The sequence below is a fragment of the Cladophialophora carrionii genome, assembly GCF_000365165.1.
Source record: "Cladophialophora carrionii CBS 160.54 unplaced genomic scaffold supercont1.7, whole genome shotgun sequence".
NCBI classification, from domain to species: domain Eukaryota; kingdom Fungi; phylum Ascomycota; class Eurotiomycetes; order Chaetothyriales; family Herpotrichiellaceae; genus Cladophialophora; species Cladophialophora carrionii.
The window spans coordinates 267,678-283,703 of NW_008481832.1; the positions used below are offsets into that span (position 1 = coordinate 267,678).

General features: G+C 54.0%; 7 protein-coding genes across 7 annotated transcripts; 3 read left to right on the forward strand and 4 right to left on the reverse strand.

The window, feature by feature from the left end:
- Positions 1–27: 27 nt before the first annotated feature.
- G647_08184 (uncharacterized protein) lies at positions 28–738 on the reverse strand (the record flags this gene model as incomplete). The annotated part of the gene is made up of 1 exon (XM_008732496.1): positions 28–738. The coding sequence occupies one exon, from the start codon at positions 736–738 to the stop codon at positions 28–30; it is 711 nt and encodes a 236-aa protein (XP_008730718.1).
- Positions 739–1,345: 607 nt separating this feature from the next.
- Positions 1,346–2,821, reverse strand: G647_08185 (uncharacterized protein; the record flags this gene model as incomplete). The annotated part of the gene is made up of 6 exons (XM_008732497.1): positions 1,346–1,860; positions 1,908–1,952; positions 2,013–2,259; positions 2,321–2,620; positions 2,675–2,712; positions 2,782–2,821. 6 exons carry the CDS (start codon positions 2,819–2,821, stop codon positions 1,346–1,348), a joined length of 1,185 nt encoding a protein of 394 aa, XP_008730719.1.
- Positions 2,822–4,137: 1,316 nt separating this feature from the next.
- Positions 4,138–5,633, forward strand: G647_08186 (uncharacterized protein; the record flags this gene model as incomplete). Its single annotated transcript, XM_008732498.1, has 6 exons — positions 4,138–4,278; positions 4,346–4,380; positions 4,442–4,527; positions 4,606–4,972; positions 5,066–5,187; positions 5,296–5,633. The coding sequence occupies 6 exons, from the start codon at positions 4,138–4,140 to the stop codon at positions 5,631–5,633; spliced, it is 1,089 nt and encodes a 362-aa protein (XP_008730720.1).
- Positions 5,634–6,510: 877 nt separating this feature from the next.
- Positions 6,511–9,853, reverse strand: G647_08187 (uncharacterized protein; the record flags this gene model as incomplete). Its single annotated transcript, XM_008732499.1, has 3 exons — positions 6,511–7,178; positions 7,228–9,712; positions 9,764–9,853. The coding sequence occupies 3 exons, from the start codon at positions 9,851–9,853 to the stop codon at positions 6,511–6,513; spliced, it is 3,243 nt and encodes a 1,080-aa protein (XP_008730721.1).
- A 398-nt stretch (positions 9,854–10,251) lies between these two features.
- On the reverse strand, positions 10,252–12,525 carry G647_08188 (uncharacterized protein; the record flags this gene model as incomplete). Its single annotated transcript, XM_008732500.1, has 3 exons — positions 10,252–11,494; positions 11,548–12,370; positions 12,456–12,525. 3 exons carry the CDS (start codon positions 12,523–12,525, stop codon positions 10,252–10,254), a joined length of 2,136 nt encoding a protein of 711 aa, XP_008730722.1.
- Positions 12,526–13,512: 987 nt separating this feature from the next.
- G647_08189 (uncharacterized protein) lies at positions 13,513–14,478 on the forward strand (the record flags this gene model as incomplete). The annotated part of the gene is made up of 1 exon (XM_008732501.1): positions 13,513–14,478. The coding sequence occupies one exon, from the start codon at positions 13,513–13,515 to the stop codon at positions 14,476–14,478; it is 966 nt and encodes a 321-aa protein (XP_008730723.1).
- Positions 14,479–15,137: 659 nt separating this feature from the next.
- Positions 15,138–16,001, forward strand: G647_08190 (ribosomal protein L16; the record flags this gene model as incomplete). The annotated part of the gene is made up of 1 exon (XM_008732502.1): positions 15,138–16,001. The coding sequence occupies one exon, from the start codon at positions 15,138–15,140 to the stop codon at positions 15,999–16,001; it is 864 nt and encodes a 287-aa protein (XP_008730724.1).
- Positions 16,002–16,026: the final 25 nt, after the last annotated feature.

The following is a 16,026-nucleotide window of genomic DNA, read 5'->3' on the forward strand; positions in this document are numbered from 1 at the left end:
AGCCTCTCAAATTCCAAAGGTCTTGGTCTATAGTTTTGCGTTTGTCTTCCTCGCCGTAGACGCCCTGGTTCCCGGCTTCAATGCGACAAAGAGACCAACGCCCTCGGTCAATATTTGACGATCCTCGGCCTCGACCGTTGCCCTCACGAAGATCTTCCGTCCCTCGGTTTTCTCGATCCAAGTCCGCACCAGCAACGGTACTCCTGTCGGGACGGGTCTCCGATATTTCGTCGTCAGCTCTGCTGTCATGATCGATATGGCTCCGGGCTCCGTCATGGGCACGGCTTGCTGGTCGGCATAGGCCGGATTGGCTGATCCGTCAGGTGGGATACCTGCCGTCTCAGTCGTCGCTCTGTTGCTGTTGATCAAGAAGCCCATAATCTCGTCGATTATCGCGGCGACGAATCCACCGTGCGCAATGCCAGGATGCCCATTGACCCCCGGGCCTGTGGACAAGAATGCACGGACTTCCGATACAGTTGGCTGGGGGACTGATGCCGTGGCCGTGGTCTCGGCCGCCGAGTTCTGATGCCCGTTGTTGTTGCGGTCGGCTCTGCGTGTTTGACATATGCAGGCGGTGATCGTGGTGTCTGTTGCCAGAGTCTTGGTGAAGAACTCGCCTCTCCCATCCTTCATGGGCCGACCGAACCGAGAGGGAACGACGATGTATTCTGGATCAGACAGGAGAGCGGCACACCAGGGCACGGCTCTGAAGTACGCAGGGTCGGTCGTCGGCATCCTTGCACCTCGGTATCTAATACCACGTTGATATTCGTACTCGGACTCTTGGGTGACTGCGATGATTGATACAGTGATCGAGTGTCCAGTCTTCACCTCCAGCCCAATGTGTACACTTTGACAAGACCTGCGGAGGATATGTGGCCACAACCCATCCTTCTCACCGCAAGTCAAGGTTTACGGTATATGAAACCGAAAACCTCCTGAATGCTGCACGACTTCAACTGTCATTCGGGTGGAGGATCAAACCTTATCGGGGACTGCGGTTCACGCTCTGATTTAATTAGAGATGAACCGAGGCATTCGCGTTGGCGTTGGGCGAGTTGGCCGAGTGATCCGCCGTTCTCTCACCGTCAACTCACCCGTTACTCACTTGAGCCTCATGACTCCCTCAGTGTGTAGTATTTATATAAATCTGAACAACGATGCATCCGCTATCCCAGATCTGACGTAGCCTGTCTAGAACTGAGAGTGGCGCACAAAGGAATGGCGAGCATAGAACCGGAAGTGAACGCACCCAGAATCGACAGTTTGACAACCTCTCAGCAAGTCACTTTCAATTCACTCTGATGTAGGTATTGTATCCTCAAGCTCACGACTGCTTGCCCTACTTCTCTCTTGGATGGCCTCCGCGCTGCATGATGGGCGAGTTGGCCATCCTCTCCCAGTCATGCAACATCTCAGTGTTCTCCATGGACAATCGAACTTCTTCACCTGCTCGATCTACAAGCTCGTCTCGATACGCGTCGGCGGCTTCTTCAAAAGTCATCTTGCCGTCAACGGCATCCTTGTACTTGAGAACGATGCTTCTCGCATCCGCAATACCGTGGTTCAGTCCCTGACCCCGTTGGAAGGTCATAGGGTGAGCAGCATCACCGGCGAGTAATACCCTGCCCTTCCGGGTATCCCAGGGAACCGGGACCCAGTACGACAGGTTGTTCACATGAACCTTTGTGCCCTCGGGGATCCAAAGATTCGCTGATCGAAATGGTTCACCAAAGGTTTCAGCCTTGGCTTTCAGATTTGCCAACGAGTCGACTTCCTCGCCCTCTCTCTTCTTCCAAGTGGTTTGCAGCTGAAACACCCAGGTCGCGGGGTCATTGGGGTCTGGTACCTCTTGAACTTGGGATACTCAGCACGACGGACAGTAGCACAGACATCAAACTCACTGGAGATCCATAGCCAGTAGCCATCAGGGTGCATGGCCATGGTCACTGCGAGAACATCCTTGGGTCAGCAACACTGCTCCTCTCAGACACATGGATTGGCCTTACTTATAGGATGTGCTTGGCGGACAAACAGGGCCTTCTCCGCATCATTATAGCAAACATGCAGGTTGACAGCCGAGTAGGGGACTAGAGACGGCCGTCCCTTCTCCCCCAAGATGGATGATCTCACACGTGATTGAGCGCCATCTGCTCCGATCAGTAGGGTGCCAGTGGCTTTCGTGCCATTCTCAAATGCGGCGGTGACAGTGGAATTCTCGTCGTCGTATGTGACGGACTCGAGCACCTTGCCATACTACACCTGTCAATCAGAAGCTGTCGCAACATCACCAATCAACGTGGCGCCGAGATCCCACCTGGACATTGAGGCCTTGGGCACAGAAAGCTCGGAACCGTCGCCGGGACACCCGGTACATGCGCAGCAGCGGAATGTTCTTCAACAGTTCACCAGTTGCGCCATTGAACGTAGGCAGGATTCCGGGATCCGGGGGCTCGAAATTCGGATCCACCGCAGCGGTGTGGATGCGGTCGAAGAGCTCTTCGGGCAAGCAGTCCTTGAGCATGGGGAGCCCCCATTGCACCGACATGCCCCATTCGCGAGGCCGGTAGGTGGTTGCTGAAGGTTCAGACTCAAAGACCTCAAAGGATATTCCTTCCTAGATGTCATGGTCACCTGAACGCGCTTGCCAGAAGCCGGATCTGAGTCTTACTTTCTTGAGGCCCTGTGCGATCAGCAACCCAACGATTCCTGCGGCACAGATCCGTCAATTGGGCAGTTCTCAAGCCGCCAATCGACCCATGTCAGCAATGTACACACCTGAGCCAACGATCAGAACGTGGGGTGATTGAGTCGCCATTGCAGCGTCGGTCGTCTTCTCAGTTTGCTGCAACTCGTTCAATTGAGTAGCAGCAAACCAGGAGCTACAATGTTCCACGCTCAGCAGCCAAGAGGGTCTTGAGTCAGATCAAATTCTGGTCAGCTGGTCGACCATTCGAGGTACGTAACAGTGATGACGCCTAGTCCTGAGCATATCTGTTCGCTAGCAGAGCAGGAAGGTATGCACCGGGGGATGGAAAGATAAGGCGTGAGATCGCGGCGGATGTGGGAAGTGGGAAGCGAGTGGGCTTCGTGCATGAAACCACAAGTACCGTGTGCTGCGTGCTTTGTGCTGAGTACACGGCAAAGGTCGTTTCTTCTACAAGTGCGGTGGACACAGGTTCTCCAGGGCGCCTTGTTGGTTGAAATCATTGGAGTGACTCTTTTGGAGATACATACATTAGCTCGGGTGTTGCTGCACGCGAAGGACCGGTGAGTTCCAGCGCAAACAGACAATTGGCCACGCGGTGGAAAGTCTTCAGCAAAGGTGACTAGGACCGGGCCATTTCGGGTCGGATGCAGCTCCATGAATCAGTCTGCATTCTGGTTCCTTGGCCTGGCGGCCTCAAGGAGCCAAAACGCGAACTTGAACGCACTCAGAACCTGAGATCGGCCGCCTCATTGTTGAAAGATATTTAGAGCCGGGGATCCACGACAGCGACTCCAATGCACCATCGTTCCGCCCTCGTTCTTTAGTGGGCGGTTCGTTCGAGCTTCTGGCCAACGCCGCCGCGATCTCCACGGTTGTCCGCGAATGACACGAAGGTACTCGCTCAGCGACCCCTGTTCCTTTTGCTGTCTAGCGCGGCATCGGATGCTTGATGGATCCACGGGACACTGCATGGGGTTTCCACGCGAATTTGTTTCCGCTGGAGCATCAGCCCTTAGCAAGGGTATTGTTTCCGCTTGCCATCCACACTGTACGAGGTAAGACGAGCGCAGCAACCCACACAGGAGAAAGAGCTCGTCTCTCGGCGGATCAAGCACAGAGAGAAAGTCAATCGATCATCCAGTCCGTCCTCCGTCCGATGGACCGGCCCATCCGGCCATGTAGGGATCGGCCTTGTGCTCCATTGTTCCGTGTGAAGAAAGTTGCATGCAGCCAGGCCGGCCATACATAATCGTACTCATGTACTGTACCTCATACGTCAAGTCGAATTGACTCCACCCGGCCATACAAAGTACATCCTGTGAACTCGTACGTCGAGTCGACTCGATCCGGGCATTTCCACTCCTCGATCATCAAAACCTCAGAGACTGGATCCAGCCACAGACCAAGGGTGACATGTTCGCGGCATGGCATCAGGTGCTCCGCCCACGAATCCTCAAGAACCCCAGTCATCGACGCCACCTTTAAGGGAGGACACTGCCGGTGAGAACCCAGCCATTCAGCTCCTACCCCCGATAGAGCAGCCAGAGGAAGGAATAGAGGTCGATGTACGTCTACAGAGGACTCCAGTCACCCGGGAGACACTCACTCACATCTTGACCTGTACTTCTGCAGCCCAGGGACATCGATTCTGCCTATGGCGACTCTGTGTGCGTGCCTTGGCCCCCGAGATATCCAGCCCGAGTGTTTCTTTCTGACTGACGAGATCAGGGCGAGCGAATTGACGTCCCTCACGTCCAGCATCACGCGGGGCATCTGGGAGAACGGGCGACGGTATCATTCGTATGGACGGTCACGTACGCTGTCTCTCACACTCTGACCCCTTGCATTGCTTTTTCGCGACTCGGGGACCCTGACTATACTATCTGTTACAGAATATGCATTCCCCAACGACGAGGCCGAGGCCGAAAGGCTCGACATGCAACACGCCATGCAGTCTCATCTTCTGGGCGACCGGCTATTCTGGGCGCCCATCAGCGAGACTCCTCAGAGGGTGCTGGATCTGGGCACCGGCACCGGCATCTGGGCAATTGATTTCGCGGACATGTTCCCGTCGGCCGACGTTATCGGGACCGACCTCAGCAGCATCCAACCCACGTGGGTGCCGCCGAACTGCCGCTTCGAGATCGACGACGCCGAGGCAGACTGGACGTGGCCAGAAGAGCACTTTGACTACATCCACAACCGCAACTTTGTGTGCGCCATTCGGGACTGGCCGGCCCTGATCCAAAAGACTTACCGGTACGCGTGTGGCCCCAAAAAGACATTTTGCTTTTTCGTTGGAGAAACTTTGAAGAACTGTTTTGCTGAGAACACCCCCCTTCGACGTGACAGGCATATCGCTCCCGGCGGCTGGGTCGAGTGGCACGAGAAGCACCCGGAATTTCTGAGTGACGATAACTCCCTCCCGCCCGACTCGGCACTTGCTCAATGGAGCAGGAAATTCTTCGAGGCCAGTAAGTAAAAGGCACACCCGCGCACCCGCACCAAAACCCTTCTCTGTCCCGCACGTCGAGAATCTATCTTAACCCTCACGCGTGCGCGCACGCACGCGTCCGTAATAGGCGTGATTTTCGGCGCCGACGCCCGTTCCCCGCGCAACCTGAGGAGACTGATGGAGGAGACGGGCTTCGTCGACGTCGAGGAACACGTGCTCAAACTGCCCGTGGGGTCATGGCCCCGGGACCCGCGGTTGAAGAAATGCGGCCTGTTCGAGATGGTCAACATGACCCAGGGGATCCAAGCCCTCACCGTCATGCTGTTCACGCGCTGCCTGGGCATGACGCCCGAGCAGGTCGAGCTGTTCCTCATGTCCGTGCGCAAGGACGTCAAGAACAAGAGCATCCACAGCTATTATCACTTCTACGTCGTCTTTGGCCGGAAGCCTCCCTTACCCCGCTGAGTCTGCAAGCTCTCAGCATGAAGCGCGGGTGAAGAATGGTGTTCGCGCCGCCGGATTGCTGGTCTCCGGCTCGGCGGTCGCTTGCCAAACAATGCCACGTGGGCAGCAGCTTCGATTCGTTCATTCTTTGTCGTCGGCCTCCCCAAGCAAGAATGGAATCTGGCGCACGACAGCACAAGACGCATCCATGGGCGCTGCAGTGCCCCCTCGTCTCCCTCATGATCCAGGATCGGGGATCAGTCCTCGCTGCCCCGGAAGGACACAACTTTTATCAGCTCAGCTGGCTTGTTAGTGATTATACCGAATCCTTCAGATTGACAGAAAGTCAAGAGATTGTGCTTTTCAAGCAGAAAGGAACGGCGATCTTGTCGGAAGAGAGCGGAAGGAAGCGGTACGCAAAAAAGGCTTAATTAATTTGGCAAACAAAAGTCGCATAGCTACTGTACTGTACTGTGGCTAACGATTGATTATCAAGGACGGACTTGTACTCTTGCCAGCGGATATTCCGTCGTGACAATTTCGTTACCTGTTCATTGCGATTGGAGCGCCGGTGTTATTGCCAGTTGACGTCGTTCTCTCCCATGGACCGGAACCGGCTTCAAGGTGCGAGCTACGGCCCAAACCGTGGTGGGAAATGGCCGTGATTGAAGACCAAGTGAACCGTGAGCTCAGTGTTGGACGACAGAGATCGGCAGCTATTCTAGCGAGTGATACACACATCTATCCGCTTTTCTGCAGACCGTCCCACGTCAACGTACATTGGCCGTATAAACAATGCTGGCCGATATCGTACACATATGTATGTGAATGCCCAGGTTTGCGTTCTGCTATCCTGCCGAAATCACTCACTTGAGCAGGCAGTCAGCCACGGCATCGATCAAGCCTTTCCTCGTCCTCTGCCTCTACCACCACCTCGACCTCGCCCACTGCCACCTCGCTTCTTTTTTGGCTCCTCTTCGCTCTCAGCTTCCGACTCGTTGTTATCCTCAGCCTTCTTCCTCTTCCCCTTGCCCTTCGCATCAGCGCCACCAGCAGAAGCACGTGCAGGCTTCTTCTTTGCTGGTTTGATATATTTGTCTTTCTTCAAATCCAACTCGTCCTCTTCATCAACAACTTCAGCGTCAGCCACGACCTCCTCTCCCTCGGATTCGTCGACGGCTTCTTCCAAGTCGGGTTTCTCTCGTTTGACGCCGCCTGCTTTGGCCATGCCCAAGACGTTGCTCGCCTTCACAAATGGCATAGGGTGGCTCTGCCCGTTATAGAGCCTGGTGAATTGTGCCTTTGTACCCGACTCGATCTTGATCTTTTCCATATCGAACTCTCCAACACCCAGCTCCATGACGGCATCAAAGTCGTCTTTCGTCAGATAGTATGAGTCCATGAAGTCGATGACATCCTGCACAGCATCTCTGCCCTCATCTTTCAGCACCCCAACAGTCTTGCTCCAAAGAGCAGGAAGATACTGCTGGCGAATCTCATGGCGGTCGGCAGAGGTGCGCAAGCGCATATGTCCCTGGACCTCCTTGACGAAGCGAGATAGTTTGGCTACCGAGAGGTCAGTACATCAGTCAAGAAATTGGCATAGTTCACTTACTTTGTTTGCTGTTCTGGCCAAACCAGGTAGGAAAGCCAGCTCCTCCTTGGTTGAGATTGCCATGGACGAAGCTAGCGGGCCGAACGAAGCTGAAGATGGCATGAGTGGGCATCAAACTCCACTGCTGCTGCGAACCGTGGATCATTCTATCCACCAGGTCACCGTCAGAGATGCTCGAGGCAGCGTTGTCCACTAGCTCCAGCAACTTCATGTCTCTCTCTCTGCCCTTGTAGTTGGCTGCAAGGCTGGGTTGTGTTTTAAGGTAGTTCTCTTGAAGCATCAGATAGCTCATCTCGTGATCATTGAAGTACAACTCAGTTTTGTCGTTCAGTGTTGAGGCGGAACTGGCAGAGAACATCTGAGGCCGCAGAATCTTGTTGACAATGTCCCAGGGCTTCAGAATTACGTGCTTCTCCCATGCCTTCGTTAAGGCTTTGCTATCACTGAAGTCGAGGTCTTTGTTGTCAAGCTTGACAGTCGAGATCATGTTGATGATTTGACGGATGTCGCCATTACACCCTTCGATCAACGCATTGATGATTGGCATCGGCAGTTTCATTCCTTCACGATAAAGGATGGTAGCAATCCGCCCTCGGATCATGTCTGTGGTCGGCCTGATGAATTTGAACTCAGCCGTAACGTGGACGAGAGGTTTCATCTTCTGACTACCCCGATCGTTGCAAATCATGATTATTGGAACATGAGTCTTCTTAGCCACAGAAGCCAGAGCACCAACGCCGCCACGATCACCGGCAGACATGCCATCAACCTCGTCCATGATAAAGAGGAGCTTGCGTTTTGCAACGTCGACCTTTTTGCCGTCGCCAGCAAAGTATCCGAGGAGAGACGTGGTATCCAGAACGCCGGTCAAACTCGTTTCCAGTAGCTTTTTATTTCTGGTCTCGCTTGCATTGCTCTCGACCACGTCATAGCCTTCGAGTTTGGCGATGAGGTGAGCTGCTGTGGTCTTGCCAACGCCAGGAGGACCATGAAGCAGAGCCGCACGGAAAACACCCTTGCCGTCGGCGCCGGCATGCTTGAAGTTGGACCTTGCAGCCTTGGGCCAGTTTCGAAGCCATCGTTGAAGACCCTCTACCTGACCCTTGTTTCCGCAAACAGAGCTTATGGCATCCGGGGCATATCTGTCCACCCAGAGCTTGTCTTGCATTCTAGGTACCTTTTTCGATGTTGCAGCTGGGGTGCTAGTCCGAGCCGAAGCAGCTTTGGCAAGTTTGGCAGCCTCTTTCTGCCTCTCGCGCTCACGTTCTGCTTCTTCTTCCGCTTGCAACCGGATCTTCTCTTCTTCCTTGGCCTGTTTCTGGGCGTAGGCTTCACCAGCCTTGCCGTCTCCGCCATTGGCCGGGAGCTGTCGAATGAGCGCAAAAAGACCGTCCTCGTTGATCGTCTTGATGCCGAGTTTTCGAATGGTTTCAAGTTTCTTGGGACCAGCATCAGAGCCAAGGACAACATAACTCGTCTTCGTGGAAGGAGCAGTTGTCACTTTGCCGCCATATTGCTTCACAAGGTTTTGGCCCTCATCGCGACCTAGAGTGTTCAGGACACCTGTAAAGACAAATGTCAACCCAGCAAGACAGTTTTCAGCACCAACTGGGATCTCAGCGGTGCCGGCTGCTGGTGGCGCAATACTGGCATTGCCTCCACCGTACGTGAACTTCTTCTTGTCGTCTCTTGGCGGCGGAGTCGGGGCTCGGACTGTGGGAATGCTGGCATAAATGTCTTGTAACTCTCTGCTGTCTTCCTTGTCCTCCTTAGCCGAGCCTCGTGGCTTGCTAGCAGTTGTTGAAGCTGCCTTCCTTGACTTCTTCTTGGGAACAGCATCATCATCGTCATCCATGTAGTCATCCTCGTCGTTGTCAGCGAGGTCCTTCGACTTCCTCTTTCGACCGGGGGCGGTTGTGGCAGATGTTCTCTTCCTTCGGTTGTCACCAGCCCCATCGTATGCAGGAATATGAGGCACTTCAGGATCTTCTTCCTCGTCTGACTTCGACTTCTTGATGTGGCCGGCAGCAGCTTTGGTTGCTCTCTTCCGTGGCGTTGCGACATCTTCATCTGTGCCTTCATCGTAGTCCTCATCGACCTTCCTGCTTTTCATGTCATTGAAGATATCATCATTGCCTTCAGGATCATCTTTGACCACGACCACTGGCTCATCGCCGTCATCTTCTTCATAGGACTTCATAACCGTTCGTTTGGAGTGTCGGCGATCGCTAGAGGGTGTTGCTGTTTTGCTGGCGCCGTTCGTAGCAGAAGACTTGGTGCGGATCGGAGTGGTCTTCGCTGGCTTCGTCTTCGTCGAGGCAAAGTAGGCTGAGCTACTTGTCTCCTCTTCAACTGTTTCTTCGGCAGGTTTCTTCGGCTTTGGTGTCGAAGGCTTCTTCTGCTTGGTTTCGACTACTTCGTCGTCATCGTCAGAGACAACTTTGCGAGGCCGACCCCGCTGTTTCGTAGCTGCCTTGGTGCCATTCTATCATGCCGTCAGTATCGCTGGCTGATATGCTCCCAGCGATGTCCGTACAATGTCTTTGTCACCACTCTTTGGTGTACCAGAATTCGCCGCCGGCTTTGGCCCTCCACCTCCGAAGAAACTTCTGATGTCCGATGGCATGGTGCAGGAAAGGGTAGGATCCAGTGAGTGTTCATTACAGGTGAGGAGTGATTGACATCGACACAGACACCTTGCCAGATGGAGTTGACCTCGAGTTAACGCGACTCCAGTACTTCTGGTGCACTGCGATCTGCGGAAAGACCAGACTTTCAATTCACCTGAAGCGGAAGACCTGACATTTAATTCACTGACGCGAAGACATGACTTTTGATTCAATGACGCGACGCGTTGGAATCACTTTTGGAAGGAGCCGCCACTTTACGGCGGATCAGACAACAATGACGCGCAGTTCCGCCCTCCGACTTGCTCGCATTGATCGTTCGTGAAAGTTCTATTAATACTCTGTACATCACTCCGCGGTCATGTATGTGATTGTCTCGACACTCGGAGAGTAATACTCAGCTATTGAACTGCAGGCTAATATCATCACCCTGCCACATGCCGAGTTGGTCTAGGTTGTCTATCATGAAAGCATCCTGGAATGGATTGTCCTCAATTGACCACGAGAGAGGATTCCACTGCCAGTTAGCCTGCTCCTGCATAGTCGAAGGGGCAACCTGCAGCTGGTTCAGAGCTGCTCCGTCGAACAGTTGGGAGGCGGCGTGTTGACTTGGGTCCCAAAGTCCGGTACCTGGCATGAGCTGCGCCGGTTGCTGATTCCCGGTCGTTGCCACCGGAGGAGGATTCATATTGCGGCGGATGTTAATGTTTCCTAGCAGTGGAACCTTCAAACTCAACTGATTCGAACCCGCCGCACCTTCACTCCTTTGGAGAAGCGCGCTCAGAGAACGAATGGCATTGGCACCTTGTCGAGCAAAACTGGACCCGGCTGCATCGCCCGACTTTTCCTCCATCACTCTCAAAACCTGGGCTGCTGTCTCCTGTGCTCGAGCGTTGTTGGCCTGGAGCTCTATCCGATCGTTGCCTGCTCCACCGTGGGATGCGAGGAGTAGGACGACCGTAGCTGTGAGGGCTTGCAAGTCCATTATCGGCGAGAGAAAGATCCCAGAGGGCAGCAACCGACGCAACCCTTGGTAGCGCCGAGCGACTTCTTCGCAGGCATTCAAACATGTTAGGCGGCTGTAGATATTAGCTTCCCCAAGACCTTGTCGTACAGTAAATGGTAAGTGTACTCGCATTACAAAGTAGTAATGCAATATCTGACACAAGTGTGCAGCTTTGACCTCGTTCGTGTCTTGCTCCCACCATGATTTTGGAGTTTCTGACGCGAGAACCCTAAGCTCTCGGTCGAGTTCGAGTGCAGATGCATATGCTTGAGCGCTCGCTCCACGTGTGACGACCGGATCATCCAACGTATGGAATTTGGCCGTGGTGTCTGTCAATCTCTTTAGGTAAATCTGGGTTTGGACGATGCCGTTCACAATCAACGGTTGAGCACTCGGGTCTTCCAAGCGCCGCGAGATGGGTGGTCGGTTGACGAGCATTCCCGACAATCTTTCCCCAGAGCACATAAACTCCCAGAGCTTTATTCTATGATACTGGGATCTTTCCTCTTGCGTTCGTCCGGCGTGGTTATGCTGGGAACCCTGCGGTAGTCGTGAGAGGCCAAGCAGCTCGGCGAGGGCTATGCAATGTCGCACTCGAATCCAGGCTTTGTGAAAATTTCCCTGGCTGATTTGACTGTGATCTCTGTTAGCTCTCCTCCGACGGAGCGTGATGCCTGGAGTGCTTACAGTCGAAGGAAGTGCATTGCCATGCCTAACCCCTGGACTGTCCCCAGTAGCCGATCGTGGGCGAAGAGCGCACTCTCGACGGTGTCAGATACTGCTCGAGAGAAATCCGAAACCGTGTGGAACCGGTTGAGGGACGTTGCAGGACTGTTGTAGAGTTGGGGCTCCTGCTGAGCTGTGAGTGCGAGGTCGAGCAGCCAAGCGGCCAGCGTCATGGCATCCACGTCAGGTTTGAGCATGTTGTCGTAACTGTCGAGCAGCTCTTGCTGCGAATTCAGCCCGAATGGCTGTGCAAGGACCGCGTTGACTAAATCCAGCCACTTCGACGCGGTCCTAGCCATGTTCATGGCATCTACTTTGGAGGGGACCAGCCTTTGCAATCTCTCTCTGGCAGAGTCCAAGAGATGAGCAGAGGCCTTGACTCTACGGTCCTGGGACTGCTCATCCTGGCCGCCGATGTCGGAAGTCAACCAATCATTCTGGAAGAGCGAACGCAAATGCGTCGGTTGTTCGGTGGCAATAACATCTGAAGCGTTAGAGTCGTCATCAGTTTCGTCTTCTCCGGGGCTATAGGCCGTCTGCGCAGAGTTTGGCTCGATGTCAATTGTCTGATAACCCAACTTTGACTGAATGTTGTGGACGGCCTTCCGCAGGCTAGCGACCTCTGACTCCAGTTGCGCAATGCGATGCCGAGAGGGCAGACGTGGTGGCCGATGTGGTCTCGAGCTGAATACTTGAGCAACACATTGCAAGCCTCGATCTTCGCAGCCGCGGCAGGTGTCTGCGTCTTCGGGATTGCGGATACAGCGGACCTTACGGCGCCTACCTGCGCGGTATCAGCAGATAGCCCTGGTACGAAAGCCTAGGCCAATCCGAAGAAAGGTGGTAAGACCCGACAAGCACTGGCCGACCGCGCTGCTGGATATCCTTCACGCTGAATTGGGAAGAGCTTCGTCTGCGTGGGCTTCTCAGGAGCGGCATTGAGAGTACTGTAGCTCTACGCCGCCTAAACGTCCCGTTTCATTTGACCGGTCCCCAACGCCTCAGCTGTGCCGAAGCCTCTTGCATATCGGGTTTGCACCTTTCTTCGAAGGGCTTAGGAAATGGACTCACACTCGGTACAGCTTTTCGTCCCCTTCCGGGCTTGCTTCAGCAATTCAATTTCAGACATGGCTGCTACTCTGCGGCATTTGGAAGTTCGAACGGAAGAATCATCTACCCACGGCCGAAGCGGAGGGGATTGACGCGCGAGGCCGAGTCAAAGGACCTCTTCTGTTGACCTCTTATGTTTGCAGTTCCGAGCCAGCTCCCTGTCAAGGTTTGGCGTAAACTCTCGGCTCGTTGTCTTGCTTGATGTGAAGAGCCTACTGAGTGCTACCGCGAGAGGGGATCGCCTTGTCTGACACGCTATTTTGCGTCGTAAGGCGACACGGAGGAGTCGGCTGCCCGTCACTTATTGGCACTTGACACTATCACCCAATCCTCGAGTTGTAGAAGCAGACGGAGTTTCCTTCCTCCACTTCGGCCCCGACAGTTTGACAGTCAGACGATTCTCTTTTCAGAGCCGGCGTCGGAGTCCTGACTTGGTGCGTGGACAGGTTTTTCGTCCGGACCGCTTTGGAATGCCGCCGCCGACGCATCCTCATTGGCCTGCTTTATGCCTGCTTCCATACCATCACTCAGGTCGGCTCCCTAGCATTCAAGTAGGACCGGCAAGAACTACTCTCTGAACCCGGAGATAGGTTCTCGAAAGCGAAAACCCCTCCCTTTTTGCGTTTGCCTTCAGAGGCCCAGCATCGCATTCGTCATGGCAGGGAAACCGGTACAAGTATATAGAATGGCGCCCGGTCTAGTAACTCTTGACCATTACCAAGCAAAACAGCAAGAATTCGCGTCCACCCGCTCAGAAGACCCATCGACAACTCTCATCACGACTCCCACCGCTACAGCCCTCTGTCAGAATCCAGAATGGGAGGCCCATATCCTTCGAAGACGGCAGCCATAGGTGGGCTACCGACAGTGTCCACGGATGTGCCAACCGACGCCGTCTTCATCTTCCTTTATATCTGCTTTGCGGCGGCAAACATGACCATCTTCCAGATCAATCGACGAAAAGGGCACAAATTCCTTCCTTCCGCAGCTTTGTTCGGTTTCTGTATGGCCAGGATAGCCACACTGTCTCTCCGGATCGCATGGGCAACGACACCGCACAACGTACGATTGGCAATTGCAGCATCAATCTTTGTGAATGCCGGTATCCTGATAGTTTATGTCATCAATCTGATCCTGGCACAACGCATATTGCGAGCCACTCACCCAGAGTTGGGATGGAACCCGATATTGCGGGCAGCATACAAAGTCTTTTACGCCTGTATCGCTGGAGCGCTGATCATGGTGATCACATCGGTAGTGCTCTCAGCATATACGCTCAACCCTCACACCAAGCAGGCTTGCCGAGACGTTCAGCTGGCGGCCATCACCTACCTGCTCGTCTTCACGTGTCTTCCAGCAATCCATGTAGCTTTGGCCGTCTTCCTGCCGAAATCGCAACATATTGAGCACTTCGGACAAGGCAGCATGAAAAGCAAGTTGATCATCGTCACCTCAACGGCGCTGCTTTGCATGCTGATCTCTGGATTCAAAACGGGGATCACCTGGATGCCTCCACGGCCTGTCACCAATCCACCATGGTACAACTCCAAGGCCTGCTTCTACATCTTCAACTTCTCGCTCGAGATTCTCCTACTTTGCATCTTGAAATTTACCCGGATCGACAAGCGGTTCTTTGTTCCCAACGGATCGAAGCAGGCTGGCGATTATACACGACTTGCTGAGGAGGGCCAAGAGAAGACAGAGCACCAATCGTGGTATGCAGCTTCACAGGGTAGTGAAAGCGGCCTACAACGGACGGAGAAACCTGATGGCGAATGTTGACAGGGAGGTCACTCTCCAGTGTCAATGGCTGGTACCGACTTACGAGCTGAGGACAAGTGGCGTTCGCCTTGCGTTTAAGCGACTCTTCCCATCATGACGAGTGTCCATATTAGTTCCACAATGATAGCGCACTTTACCATAGAAAAGTACTTGTATAGAAAGTTATCGTATTTTCCAACCTTCCCTGCCGCAATGAGCATAAGGTGCTGGTTTGTGAGATGAGTTGCTTTACCAGTTGAGAAGGCAGCAAAGGGTATGAAAGCTCTTAGACAGACAGATTATGCAGTTACATGATCAAAGCTAGGTGGCTTACTTGGAAAAGTGCAAGACACTCTTCGCAGGAAACATTCATCAGCCAGCACTCGGGGCGAGCACGAAGATTTAGGAAGTGCGGTTGACGCACGTTTACTCCACCGAATCAACTTCGGTTTCGTATTCGCTCCAGCGCGACATATGTGTGTGTCTGCCCGGAAGCTCTACGCAGTACATTTTCAACGTGACTGTGCATCGAGTCAGAAGACCGGTCAGATTTCGTGGAGAGCAGCAGAACAGGATATCCCCTCTTTCTGCGTTCATCTCAGGAAAGGTCTCTTCTGCGTGGGTTAGCAGACCGCGACACTCGGGAACCCAGCTGCAGCTCGCGAGAGAGACTTGCCAAAATGGCTGGACCATCACGAGGTCCTTCTGGTACCAAATCTCTCTCTCGCCTGCTCATGTCTATTCCAGGATCTAACAGCCTTCCAGTGGCCTGCTTAAGATACCTCCGGACGAAGACGATCCTCCCCAACACTTCCACCCCGTCATTCGCCCGACCGAGCCGCATTCAGTACCTTCCCAATCCTCTTTCAGTTCACGCTAAATCGAAATGCGTTCGCTCCTTCTCTACGACGACACCACGTCAAGACTGGTTGACGCCAAAGAGGCCCGAAGTGCGAAAATCGCACGTCGGGCGCCCGCGCATGCCTACGGGCGGATCGATGCGAGGGACGACCGTCGTCTGGGGTGACTACGGCCTGCGCATGAAAGACCACGATCGAAGGGTATCCGCCAAGCAGCTGAAGAACGCCGAGGAAACCATAAACAGAAGACTACGCGGCGAGCGGTTCAGATTGTACAAACGGGTGAGCGCGAATATTGGCGTCTACACCAAAGGCAGCGATGTACGAATGGGTAAGGGGAAGGGCAAATTCGACTACTGGGCAGCACGTATACCCGTCAGCCGAGTGGTCTTCGAGATCAAGAGCAATCTGCACGAGCAAGTGATAAGGGACGCCTTCCGACTGGCAGGGAACAAATTGCCTGGATTGTGGGAGTTCGTCACGAAGGGCGATCCCCCGATGGTTGGCATCACGAAGTTGGGTCCCGGAGTGACACTGCAAAGCCTGAAAGAAGCAAGGAGAGAGGTCGAGCCCAAGGACAAGAGTGAGCCACAACCGATCGTTCCTCCCGCAGTCAAGGTACCTCCGCATACAATCTCGACTGGGCTAGACCCGACTGCAACGACGGTGCATGTAGCACCCTGAAGGGATTGCATAGGAATTGCTGTTA